Source organism: Sinocyclocheilus rhinocerous, unplaced genomic scaffold, assembly GCF_001515625.1.
Source record: "Sinocyclocheilus rhinocerous isolate Xijiao unplaced genomic scaffold, SAMN03320098_v1.1 scaffold716, whole genome shotgun sequence".
Taxonomy (NCBI): Eukaryota; Metazoa; Chordata; class Actinopteri; order Cypriniformes; family Cyprinidae; genus Sinocyclocheilus; species Sinocyclocheilus rhinocerous.
The window spans coordinates 71,612-84,387 of NW_015647020.1; the positions used below are offsets into that span (position 1 = coordinate 71,612).

General features: G+C 36.5%; 1 protein-coding gene across 3 annotated transcripts in view; it reads right to left on the reverse strand.

Moving 5' to 3' along the window:
• avl9 (AVL9 homolog (S. cerevisiase)) overlaps nucleotides 1-12,776 on the reverse strand; it is a 47,176-nt gene that overhangs the window by 13,518 nt on the left and 20,882 nt on the right. For all 3 annotated transcript variants that reach the window (XM_016512471.1, XM_016512469.1, XM_016512470.1), the window contains exons 4-11: nucleotides 7,503-7,588; nucleotides 6,148-6,219; nucleotides 5,967-6,056; nucleotides 5,442-5,508; nucleotides 4,820-4,860; nucleotides 4,634-4,672; nucleotides 4,471-4,540; nucleotides 2,578-3,041 (exon numbers count right to left, since the gene is read on the reverse strand). In XM_016512471.1, the coding sequence (XP_016367957.1) occupies nucleotides 2,578-3,041; nucleotides 4,471-4,540; nucleotides 4,634-4,672; nucleotides 4,820-4,860; nucleotides 5,442-5,508; nucleotides 5,967-6,056; nucleotides 6,148-6,219; nucleotides 7,503-7,588 (929 nt within the window). The remainder of the gene's footprint in view (nucleotides 1-2,577; nucleotides 3,042-4,470; nucleotides 4,541-4,633; nucleotides 4,673-4,819; nucleotides 4,861-5,441; nucleotides 5,509-5,966; nucleotides 6,057-6,147; nucleotides 6,220-7,502; nucleotides 7,589-12,776) is intronic.

Here is a 12,776-nt window from a genome sequence, read left to right on the forward strand (position 1 = left end):
GGGGGTGGTGAGAGAAAAACACCGACATCCTGGATTCGGACGGCAATTAAATCACGGACTACCCCATGTAAATGGTGAAAATCACGTACGTCCCCCTGAGAAACAATTACCATCCGAATAGGGCTTATGGGTGACAAGGCACTGTCAAAAGTTGTGGGGTGAATGTGATTTCACCAAGTACAACATGTTCCTGGATCAACATCCTTGTTGATCCTGGAACAACATTCTAATCAACCAATCAGAATTGAGGGATAAGTTTTCAAGAAATGTCAGTTTTAGGCTTACAATCAGGGTTAGATACTTCTACACCCTTGTTACTCACCTATCATTTCCCTTTGATTTTAGGAATAAATTATAGGTAGGGTTAGGTTTAGGGGTAGGGATTGGGTTAGGTCTATATTTTTGGATAGTATTGTTGATCCAGGAACATGTCTTACTTGCTAAAATCACGGCGATCAAGTTATGGACAGGCACAAATCAGCAGATGGATACAAAAAAAAACCAATTCAAAGACTTTATCAATGCCTAGAAACACAGTGTAGGCTATTATTAAGAAGTGGAAGGAGAAATGGATGGGGCAAAATACAGTAAAATTCTTGAGAAAAATCTGCTGCCCTATGCCAGAAAGTTGTCAATGGGAAGAAGGTTTACCTTCCAACATGACAATGACCCAAAGCACACAGCAAAAGAAGAGTGGGCAAATATTGCAAAGTCTAGATGTGCAAAGTTAGTAGAGACTACTAACCAACTCAGTTATTCTGTTTTTTTTTCCTGACATGGTGTTATAATCTTTCACTTGGATGTTATACATTGCACTGGGTAAATACAGCTGGATAAAACAAAAACTGTGTCCGTCTTTACTTCAGGCTGCAAAGCAACAAAATGCTAAGCCGAGCCAAGCCATACCATGCAGTGGAAAAGCGCCATATGATACCGGCAAAATATCATTTTGTCAGGTGTAGCGTCTGGACCAATCAGACACACCATTTTTCATTTGATTTAACAAATCAATTATTCATTAGATTAACAAACATTCACAGACCCCTCACCCAATAAACATACTGGATGCCAAAATGTCTGTGAACGAGGCCCAGGACACTGGTTACCATGGCAACCACGACACCTTTGCTAGACCAGATACATTTACGACCTAATGCCATGTTGAGAATTTCCCCTCGCACTACATTTTCCATACAGACAGTTGACCCTGAGAGGTCAAGTAAATATCTACAGCGGATCTAAATATTTATAATTAATTATAACTAGTTATGATTAATTATTCATATTTCCCCATGAGCTGATTCGCTACACAGGGTAATGTCTTAACCTTGGTGTAGTTGTTTATGTATGCATATTGTAGTTATTTGCTGTGAGATTAAATTGCATGTTTAATTTTTCTGTTGCTTTGCTCAGAGACTAAATAATCTAGACCTACATGCATTTGAAGTTAATAAAATTTTGTACACATACCTTATGTACACATACCTTATGTCAGGGGTGTCCAAACCTGTTCCTGGAGGGCCACTGTCCTGCAGAGTTTACCTCCAACCCTACATGATGCGTTGGAGCTGGTTAAAGCTAAACACTGCAGGACGTTGGCCCTCCAGGAGCAGGATTGGACACCCCTGCCTTCTGATCAGGCGAATTGCCATTTCTGATGTGCAGCGGCAAGCTGTTAATTTGTCACGGCAATTGTTTTTTATTTTATTTTATTTTTTATAAGGAGACTTAGAAAAAAAAAGTGTTTTACCAGTACAGTATTTTTACCAGTTCATATTTTTAATGTAGCGTTTAACTCTTGAATGAAATATCCAGTTTTCATAGAACTTGGCACAAATGCAAGGAGTGATTATAACCTAAAGGGCTAGAATTAAATTTCTGAAACCTTGACAAATGACAAAATGTAATTGGAAGTTTGATGTTATATAAATACCATACTAAATTTCTACCATATTAAATAAAAAAAAATACCTCAAAATACCTTTCTTAATAGCCTCATTTTTTCTCATCTCTCTAGAGTCTAGATCCTGGTAATAACTTGCTAAATTTTTGTCTTTATTTGATATTGCTTCTTTGTTGTGAAAGATAATATGCATTTTAATTTTTAGTCTGTTGTATTTAATATATATTTTTAAAGATATTAAATACAACAGATTAATATCTTTTTTTTTTGAAGATTCTTTTCAAGGCTGAAACATAAACATTGCTGCTGAGGAACTGTGCTACACTACTACCTTCAATAAATTCTTCTTGTCATAAGAACATTGGTCAAGCTTACTTATTTTATTTATTTTTATATATGTGAGAAATCTAATACATTGGCCACCCAAACGAGTCCTCAGCCAAATATAGAAATATCTAACAGTTGTCTTTGTTAGCCAATGCAGCCTTGAGGTAATCCAGAAATAACTAAAAGCAAATGTCCATACTGTGGTATTTGGATGACATATAGTATATACAGTTCTAACATATATATATATATATATATATAAATGTTATAATAAAACTTAACTTGAGCAAGTGTACAACTTTGCTCTAAAGAGTATGGTGGATGTGGATTGTGTTCTGTGTGCACACCTTTGTAAAGATAGCGAGTGGTAGTCCATACTGGTCCTCTTGCAGCCCAGATACCAGGCCCGAGGTCAACATTCCTTGTCCTGTGGCCGACTGTGGCTGTACTGTTATTGGCAGTCCTGAATCTGTGTCAAACATATTTGAATGAGCTACGTCTACTTTCCCTTCCATTTCATCCATCACATGAGGCTCCAGTGTCTCCCATTCGCACTCTGAGTCCAGCAAGCTTCCTGCATGAGGCTGAAGGTAGTGTGTGTCCAGAGTAGTGTTACAAGGCTTTGATTGATCCGGCTGATCACTGACATCATGCCTGCCCTCAAGCTCTTTTGATATGTTAGTAATATCTGTAGTAGACATAGAGAGTGATTCTTCGTCTGCAGATATGATTTCTGGTGAACTGAAGTCCTCTGAGATGCTCCTCCGGGGCTGATAGTGAGAGGAATCTGCCAGTCCATGCTCTATTATACCTACAAAATAAATACATACTTTACAAAACTTAAGTAATTATGTTTACTCTTTAAAATAATTCCTTCTCAACTAACTAGTCTCACCTAGCCAGATATTTTGTCACCATAAAATTTGCTCCACTTCAAGAACTGGCAAATTAGGAATGAGTTTTACTTTGTTTATAATGTTCCATTTAGCGGCAGGCTTATTTATTATATAGAAGTGCAATGTCTTGATGGGCTGATGCAATCTTTCACAACATAAAAGTTACTTTTGGGAATAAACCAGTCAGAAACTTGATTAACAAGATTGACAGAACAACGCAGCATGGGTTTTGGTTGACTTTTTGTGAGCTGCTGCAGCACAATCTAGTCTGTTCCTGGCACTGGCAAAAGAACAATAAACACTGGGGAAAACAGCCTTGCTCACACTATTATTGATCCAGATATTTCAATCTTTACAAATCACAAAATGAAACAGTTATGCTAAATGATGGAAAAATATTAACAGTGCAATTAGTCTGACACATTTACATTGAGAAGGTGCCTATGTTATGTTGGACTGGCGTAAATCTGTTTGTTGATCTGTGCCACCAACTGAACTGGAGTTTCTGGTGGTTTCTACCAAAGTGGAATGTGTGTCTTTTTCAACATTTTCAACTGTATAAAAGTGACAATACAGTACTGAGTTCTATTGCATAAAGCAGGATGAACAAGCTCTGAGTTTCACAGTAGGTTTAGGGTTGACAAAACCAAAAACCAAACAAATCCTACCTAGTTTAGATCAGGTTCAGCAGGCCCACTGAACTCACTATTCTCTATCAACTCAGTTTGATTCATGATTAACGTAGCAAACAATCACAATCCTACCCCGAATAAAACCTTTTAGTGTAAACAACAGTAAAGAACATTTCATCTTCTTGAGTCCGAAAAACCAGAGTTTGTTCAATATAAATTCAAACCTACCTGGGTAGTCACTGAAACTGGCATTGTGTAAAATTATTATCATTATGCTTATGCATTATGTAAATTATCATTATGCTAAAGCATTATCATTATGCATATGAACATGATTTTGAGTTTGTCACACCTTAACATGAACACTAATACGGTGTAATGATAACACTTTTAAACAGACTTGACCTGTACTCTACAGGGTAATTAAATATTTACATTTACTCACAACAGTCAGCTCACAAATGAGAAAAATCTCAGTGCTCTGCTCCCTATAGCCAGCCTAACCCTGGTTCAGTACCTGGTAATGTACAATTAAAAGCCAAAAATTGATTATCATAAAAAATAGTTTGTATTAGATAATTTAACATTTTTAAGAATCTTGTTACTGTCAACTTACTGTGTTATTTCTTAATTTCTAGGTCAGTGCTTCAGTTTTTAGTTTGAATAACACACCCACCAATTCAAATCTGGCACCAGATCACAACCTTTTTACCTGGAAACAATGACAGTACGGTCATCAGAGTTTCAACCAATCTCTTCACTGGAGTCACATAAAATAGGATCTATAGGGAGATAAATACTTGTGTAATTACGACTAGACTCATCCATGAGAATCCACTTTACTACAAATTGTGTATTGAGATGGTAATAATGACCTTCTTTTCTAGCAGAATCAGTTTAAAGAGAATCAAAACCTACAGCAAATAAAGAGAAAAAACACAAGCATTTAGACCAAAGAGTTGCTTTGTAGAGTTTGCAAGTTACATAATAAAGATCAAAACAAATACATATTATGCAAAAGGATGAAGCAGAATTTAAAAAGAAAGTGTCCAGTCCTTTACCTTGTGTTTAAAGTGCAGAATCAAATCTCGGGCAGACAGACCTTTAGTAAAAAAAATAATAATTGGAAAATAGGAAATTGATAGGGTTATATATACTACAGCCACATTTATTTCAAATCCTAATTTGACTTTATCACATCCCAGAGTTGTGTCATGAAAACACCATAAATAAAATTGGCTGTACAATTTCATAACTGGTGTTTGAGTAGTTTATCCAAATACTCCAAAAAAACATTTAAAGATAACATGAAACATCATTTGCAACCAATTTGACTTCCATAATGCAGCATATTTATGTATAAAATAAAATATTATATTCTAAAAAATTAAGGATGGACTATTTTACCTATAGGTTCTTTTTGGATGCTGAAAAGCAGGGGTTTCTTACATAATGCTGCAAAGTAGGCATTTCATACACTCACTTTTTAAGGAGGCTTTTTGTTTGGGATGTGTAGGATGCATTGATAAGTCAAACACAATAAGACCACGAATGTGTATTTGGAAAGTAAATTTGGACATTACACTCTCCTTATCCATTTAGAGGTTAAATTATCAATTATATTAGTGAAAATCAGATTCTTGAATTACTAAATTATAGTAGTGAAAAGTGTTTTTGAATTACCCAGATAAATCTGTGATCCCTCCAGCGCTGTACAGCTTAAAGATCTGTTCATATGATCATAGAGCTCCTTCAAAGAACCAAAAACAAAAATACATGAAAGGTGCACTGAGTGATTCTTTGCTTCTGGCTAATATGACAGCCGTCTTTTTATACTGACATCGGTGTTGATGCAGCATTATACAAAAGCATATATTTGCAGTTACTGTAAAAATACTCCGTTCAAAGATATATTTGACAACAATATTTGAATGATTAATTTATTCTGGAACTGAAAGTGGGCAGATAAAAGACCCTTTTCACACATACATATTCTGTTAGTTTCAGTGTGTTAATTTATATTATATTTACTGTTTTCTAAGGGTTTCTTAATTTTAGACCATTTAATTTTTTTAAACACTGATATGACTGGAGTTCTACATCTTTAAACAAATCTTACAAAAACATTACGCATCTCATAAAAACATTTTTACTAGCTGTATTAGTTCTTAATATATCAGACAATGAAATGTGTGTGAAAGAACTTGCCTTTAGGATGGAGATCTGAGAGAAATCTTTTTCTTCAAAGTAAGCGTGAGTTATGAGCTGAAGTTTAGCCTGTATCAGACCAAACAGTGGCTGAAACAACAATACGTTACATTAATAATTTGCAGAAACAAGCAGGCATTTTTATGTAAATAAAGGCTTCTCTGCCATATACATGTCTTACCAATTGACTGAGAACGCAAACACTCTTCTGAACCGTCTCTCTTGTGATATCTGCCTCTCGTACTTTTAGTGCCTATAATACAAAACATTAAAATATCAGATTAGACATAATGGGATTACAGTATCTATCAAAATACCTTGTTTATTTTTTTATTAAGAAGAAAGGATTATGTTGCATTTCCTTGGATTGAGGAAACCATTTTACGTTATTCTTTAATTTTGACTTCATTCATTAAGAAATATCTCTTTTACTAATAACTGCATGCTATCATTATGATAGCATCAGACTACATTCTTCTGGCTTATGCTCCCCTGCACTACATCAATAAAAAATTAACATAACACTTTAGATTAGGGAACACATTCACTATTAAAGGGATACTCCACCCCAAAATGAAAGTTTTGTCATTAATCACTTACCCCCATGTCGTTCCAAACCCGTAAAAGCTTTGTTCGTCTTCGGAACACAATTTAAGATATTTTGGATGAAGACCGGGAGGCTTGTGACTGTCCCATTTACTGCCAAGTAAATTACACTGTCAAGGTCCAGAAAAGTATGAAAGACATCGTCAGAATAGTCCATCTGCCATCAGCGGTTCAACCGTAACGTTATGAAGCGACCAGAATACTTTTTGTACGCGAAGAAAACAAAAATAACGACTTTATTCAACAATTTGTCTCCTCTGTGTCTCTCCGCATCACCGTAGCGTAGTGCTGGGCGGTATACCGGTTCATACCGAATACCTGTCTTTATTGTTGTTATGATATGAATTTTTTAAATACCGCAATACCGGTGTATGTTGCTTCATAACGTTACGGTTGAACCACTGATGGCAGATGGACTATTCTGACGATGTCTTTCATACTTTTCTGGACCTTGACAGTGTCATTTACTTGCCAGTCAATGGGACAGTCACAAGCCTCCCGGTTTTCATCCAAAATATCTTAAATTGTGTTCCGAAGACGAACAAAGCTTTTACAGGTTTGAAACGACAAGGGGGTAAGTGATTAATGACAACATTTTCATTTTGGGGTGGAGTAACCCTTTAACTAAGGGTTTTCCCTCAATCAACTCCTAATTTGCTGCTTATTGACAGTAAGTAAGGAAGTTGTTGTAGTAGTTATGTTTAGGTATGGGACAAAATAAGACATTAATATGTGCTTTATACAGTAAGTACTAATAAACAGCCAATATGCTAGTAATATGCAGGCTAATAAGCAAATGGTTAAAGTGTTCCCTAATCTAAAGTGCTACTAAAATTAAATCATCCACAATTTTTTCTTTCTTTCTTTTAATCAAAAAAACAAAACAGCAAAAACGTGACAATAATTAGTATAAATTATACATGGACAAACCTTAGCCTCCATCTGTCTGTAGCAAGAAACTCCATAAACACATTTCTGCTGGCCATCCAGAGGGGGCAAATGAAAGTAGACAGTGTCTGTCCGTAAAGAAACAAAAAGTACTGTTTAAAAACAGATATGCAGATAAAATTCAACTTCATATCATATCTGTGATCCTAGATCAGTCTGGACATACCACACCATCATCTTACAGTGTTTTTTCACTTTCACACATTACAACCCAACAATAAAGCAACATTGAATGACACAAAGTAAAGAAAATAAATCACATCATAAAGTAGTGCTGTCAATCGATTAAAAAATTTAACTAATTATTCGCACATTTTTCTGAAATTAATCGCGATTAATCCCACCTAAAATTGAAGTTTTTAAATATATATTTTATTTTGCAATAATTTCACATCCAATCTTCAAATTAATGTAGAAACAACATAAAGACAGTATATTTGTTAATATTTGTTTAGTGGCATCTCTTTTTTATGACTGAAGGCGAGTATCACTAATACCAATACTACTGATGTCTCTATGAAATAGTTTTTTCCCAAATTTTTAACCATTGATTACAGCCATTCAACATTACAGTATAATTGAGAGCTATTAATTTTAACATTTATTAGACTTCAAAAAATAACTTCTAATTTAAGTGAACTTAAAAAAATCTTCACATAAACCCATTATAATAAATATCATATTTAGCTACCTCTGCCCTTCAGCAAGTAGGAAATATACAGAAATGGAATAAAGTTATCAAACACTAAATTCTTAATTAAATATAGATGAAACCTTAAAGCAACAAATTTTATTGATTTCCTCTTTTTTCTTTTGTTCTTTGATTAACAGACATCACAGCAGCTGGGTTATTAGGTTTTTTGGCTGCTATTACTTTAAGAGCTGCCGCTGTTGAACATGACGTGAATCTGAAACGCATCGCATTTTCTCACAACTCTTTACCTTTTCTGATCCGCTTCCACGTCTTAAAGTCTCTACTAATGAGCTCAGCTGACGAGTTAAATTGGGAATGTTAGATGCAAGTAGGTATAACTGCAGACCGGAGATCTCCAAAATGGAACATGAACTCCAAAAGTGGGCAGAACCTACAAAATAGGATATGAATAAATATACTCCGTGACAGCAGAGCCCAAAGCTCGTGGCCAGTGGTGTTTGGACTGGAGTTTGAATCTCAATGATATAATCTTATATCTTAAATGACATAAACGGGTATCACCCACAAGCTCTCCCGTGAGCTGTCTCAGCACAGCGCATGGGAAAGTTTTTACTCTATCGCTTTGTAGCAACAGAACCGTCCCGGGGCTCAAAATTCACATGGTATGAGGGGGTAGTGATGCTGGGTGCAACTAAAAAGGTCCCACTGTCCAGTGAGGTCCGGTTGGGGAGTTACGGAACGCCTGGCTCGGCGATCTCATATCGCATAATCGAATTACCTGCTTATCTCCTGAAACGCAACTTTCTATACCACGCTATTCAACGCCAATCCCGCCGTGCAGTCAATATCACTGGTTAAGGTTAGGGTCACGTGTGGGGTAGGTTAAGGGGGTTAGCATTTTTTGTAACATAGTGTAGGAAATCAACACTGTGATTGACACGACCAATAAAATCTTTAGAATCAACTGTGGGGCGGAGTTTGCACTGAAGTGGACTGGGTGAAAAAATTGTGCATGCGTATCAGGTGCCTGTCTATCAATGGGAGGAAGCCACACCCTATTTTGGAGCTCCCACCCCTATTTGGAGATCTCCAGGCTACAGTTATACCCTTCTTGTTAGATGAGGGAGATGGTTAGATGTTTTTGAAAACCACTGCATTTCAGAGACATGCTCTTAAATGTGACTCATATATAACAAATACTTACATACATGCACAGTTTTAAGGCAGCTTTAATCGCCTTTTGGTAACTTCATGTCTTAACTGACAACATAACTACAGCTCATAGTTTCTTTTGTGCTTTAATGGAATGATACAGCACGCGCCACGGCATTTGTGGGTGCAATTGAAGAGCACGTGCTACGAGCATAGTATAATGGCTGCCAGGACAGGAAAATTTGTTTTAACTGACATATGGCCCGACAACATCTCATCTAACCGCATTTCACTGCTCCCTCGTCACCTGTACCTTTTCCACGCTCTAGTGTAAAATGAGAATGTTATGTTTTTAGTGATATAATTGTGTGATAAAAAGTGTCTGTTGAGGAGTAAATCCAATATATCAAGAGCTGCAAAGGAATAATCTCTCTTATAATTTTATGCCAGTCTTTTATAGAAGGTAACATATCTCTGATCCAAGACATCAAAATATTTTTCCCGGCAGTCTGGCATGTTTATTGGAAATTAATTTAGGAAGATCTAGAAATACTGATAATGGTTTTAACTCCAAGACCATACATCTCAATTTGATCAAAATTTTAGCCCACCAGGCTTTAATGATGATAATAACACCCATCAACAATGGGTGTAATTTCTTTTATCCACCTTGTATGTCTGACATAAGGCATGGTATGTAATCTGTGCAAGATCTTTAGCTGAATGTCTTCTTGTCTGCCTGATGGATCTACTGACTCTGATGCTCTGGGTGTGGGGAACAATGAAGATTAACAAGCTGATCGCATAGTCTGTCATCTGGATACTATCCAGTGGCATTGATTCTGAAATATACGGCAGGGGAACAGTTTCAACTATGCTTCTGCCTTTCTGAATGTCCAGCGGCCTTACATCTCTTAGAAATTATGGGTCATCTAATCCACATCATACAAAGAAATCTACACCCTGGACTACACCATCTTAAAACTAAAGTTTGCCGGCTGGAGCATTTGCATGCCAAATCTGGTCTTACAGTTAACAAAGGATGCTCTCTAAAGCTAAATCTGATTTTTACAATTACGATAGGTAAAGGGAATACTAGAACTCTCTTTTCCACTGTAAATAATATCCTACAGCCACCTGACTCTTACATGCCATGGAACTCTCACATAAAACATTGCTTTACATTTTGTAAAGGGCAGTTCGACCGTGAGGATTCAAGATCAAGCCAAACAGATTTAGGTCTTCTTTGAGCAATTCAATGACAAATCAGAGCTGACAATTTAATGTTTGTAAAGTTAGAAAATTCTCAAAACTCCCAACTCTTGAGTTGTAGTTGAGAATTTCATTTAAATTTTTCTTTTGCTCCAGATAAATTTACAGCTACCCATTCAACTCTGTTATAACCTTACTGGACAGTAAAACAGAATCATCTGCACTGGATATAATAACCAGGGAAAAATGTTTTTACTAAAGCAATCCTCCCCAACCAAGACATAGGGAGAGCCATCAACCTATTCAGACCATCATAGCCTTTTTCAAGCACTTATGTAGAATTAGCTTTATACATTTGGCTGAATGTAGGGGTCATGTTAATACCCAAGTAAATAAAGGCAGGATCAGAACATTTAAATGGAAAGCAAGTAAGTTTAAATGTGGATTATTGTTTCCCACAGGCAGGGCAATTGATTTAGGAATATTAAATCTTATACAGAAAATTGCCACTCCAACAAACACCTCTGCACTGACATGCTAAGATCTGAGAGAAAGCCTGTAATGACCGTTTGTAATAACCACTCCAAGAGGAGTTTTTTCTAAAGTATAAATAAATAAGGTCACTCCACAAGGTCCAAGGCTTTTTCAGCATACAAAGAAAAAATAAGAGCATTCGTTTTGAGGTTTTAAGAAAGCTCATTGATTTTTAAAAGCCACCTAATGTCATATGTGGAGTTTCTACCTTTATTAATTAAACCCTGTCTGTGCGTCATTGGGGCCATGATGCATTTTTTCAATTTATTTTATGTTTCCTGAGGTGCGCTTGTAATCTTAGTATGTTTTTTTCGTCAAAAACAGTTATAATTTAGAAATAAGTTATATTCTACCCTGAATTTAGTCCTATGATTACAAGGCCTTACATATTACACCGATCACAGGTCATGTAATGCATTTTCATATTTTTATATTATGTTTCTCAAGGTTAGTTTATAAAGTTTGCAAAGTTTTTTGCACCAAAAGCAACTTGCTTTTTGCGTCATTTCCAATGCAAGTACGCTGCGCACGCTTGGCTGCCATTTCACACTGAGGCTTTAAGTTTGCTTTGTTTCGTCTCGTCGTTGTTCAATACAATTCAATTCAATTCAAGTTTATTTGTATAGCACTTTTCACGATGCAAATCGTTGCAAAGCAGCTTTACAGAAAATTAAAATTTCTACATTATATTTAGTAATAGCTTATGTAGCGTCTGGACCAATCAGACACACAATTTTTTTTAGTTATATTTAACAAATACTCTGTAACTCCCCTCAGTCAACAAACCAACTATGAGGGTCTATGGACCCTTCCCCCGAAATGCATCTAACACCTCAGAAAGGCAGAACAGGCATCTGGTTCCATGGCAACCAATGCTGATATCACTGCTGTACTCACAATTCATTTACCCTTAGGAAAGACACACAATGCCCATAAAAATGGACTCTTCTCTAATTAATTAATAGGAAAACCTTTCTGTGAATGAACACACATCTCCTCAGGACATTGTGTATACCATTACTGTTCTTGTATATTGTCTTTTGAATTGTATACTGTTTTGTGTGTGTGTTATGATAGATCATTAGTTTATATAACCCCACCGATACCATGTTTAGTATCTATGACTTCGTCTTCTGATGATCAAAATGAGCGTTTATATTATATGTGGGTACATAGGCAATATATTCATGTTCTAAGAATCTTTAGTAATTTTGATTCGAGTTCCATATGCAAATTACCATGCTCTCACACAAAGGGTCATAAAACTCCCCAGTATTTCCAACCTCCCGCTTGGAATTTCAGCCCTTCTCATTGGATAAGCCCATCCTGAGAGGCGTGAATCTTCTCAGACCTTAAAAGGCTCGCACAGTTCCGTCCATGTTGTTCTTCTTCTGCTAAGTCTTCTGCTGAAATCTTCGGCCCGTGTTGGAGCCTGAGCCGGTGCGGGCGTGCCCGGTGGGCTCCAACACATAGTCGGTCAGTCTGCGGTTCTGTTAGATACGGAGAATATGAGGATGTGAGCTAGAAGTCTCCTGTACCTTAAGTCTGCGCCAGGCCTCGGGCCTTGACTTTCCATTCACCAAAGATCCTAGGATCTCAGCTGATGTCTCTCTTAACTCTTTCACTTTCCACTGGAAAGAAACTCCCAATCACCATCGAGTCAGAACATCTTTGGAGTTCATCACTCTTCAAACCCGGAAGAA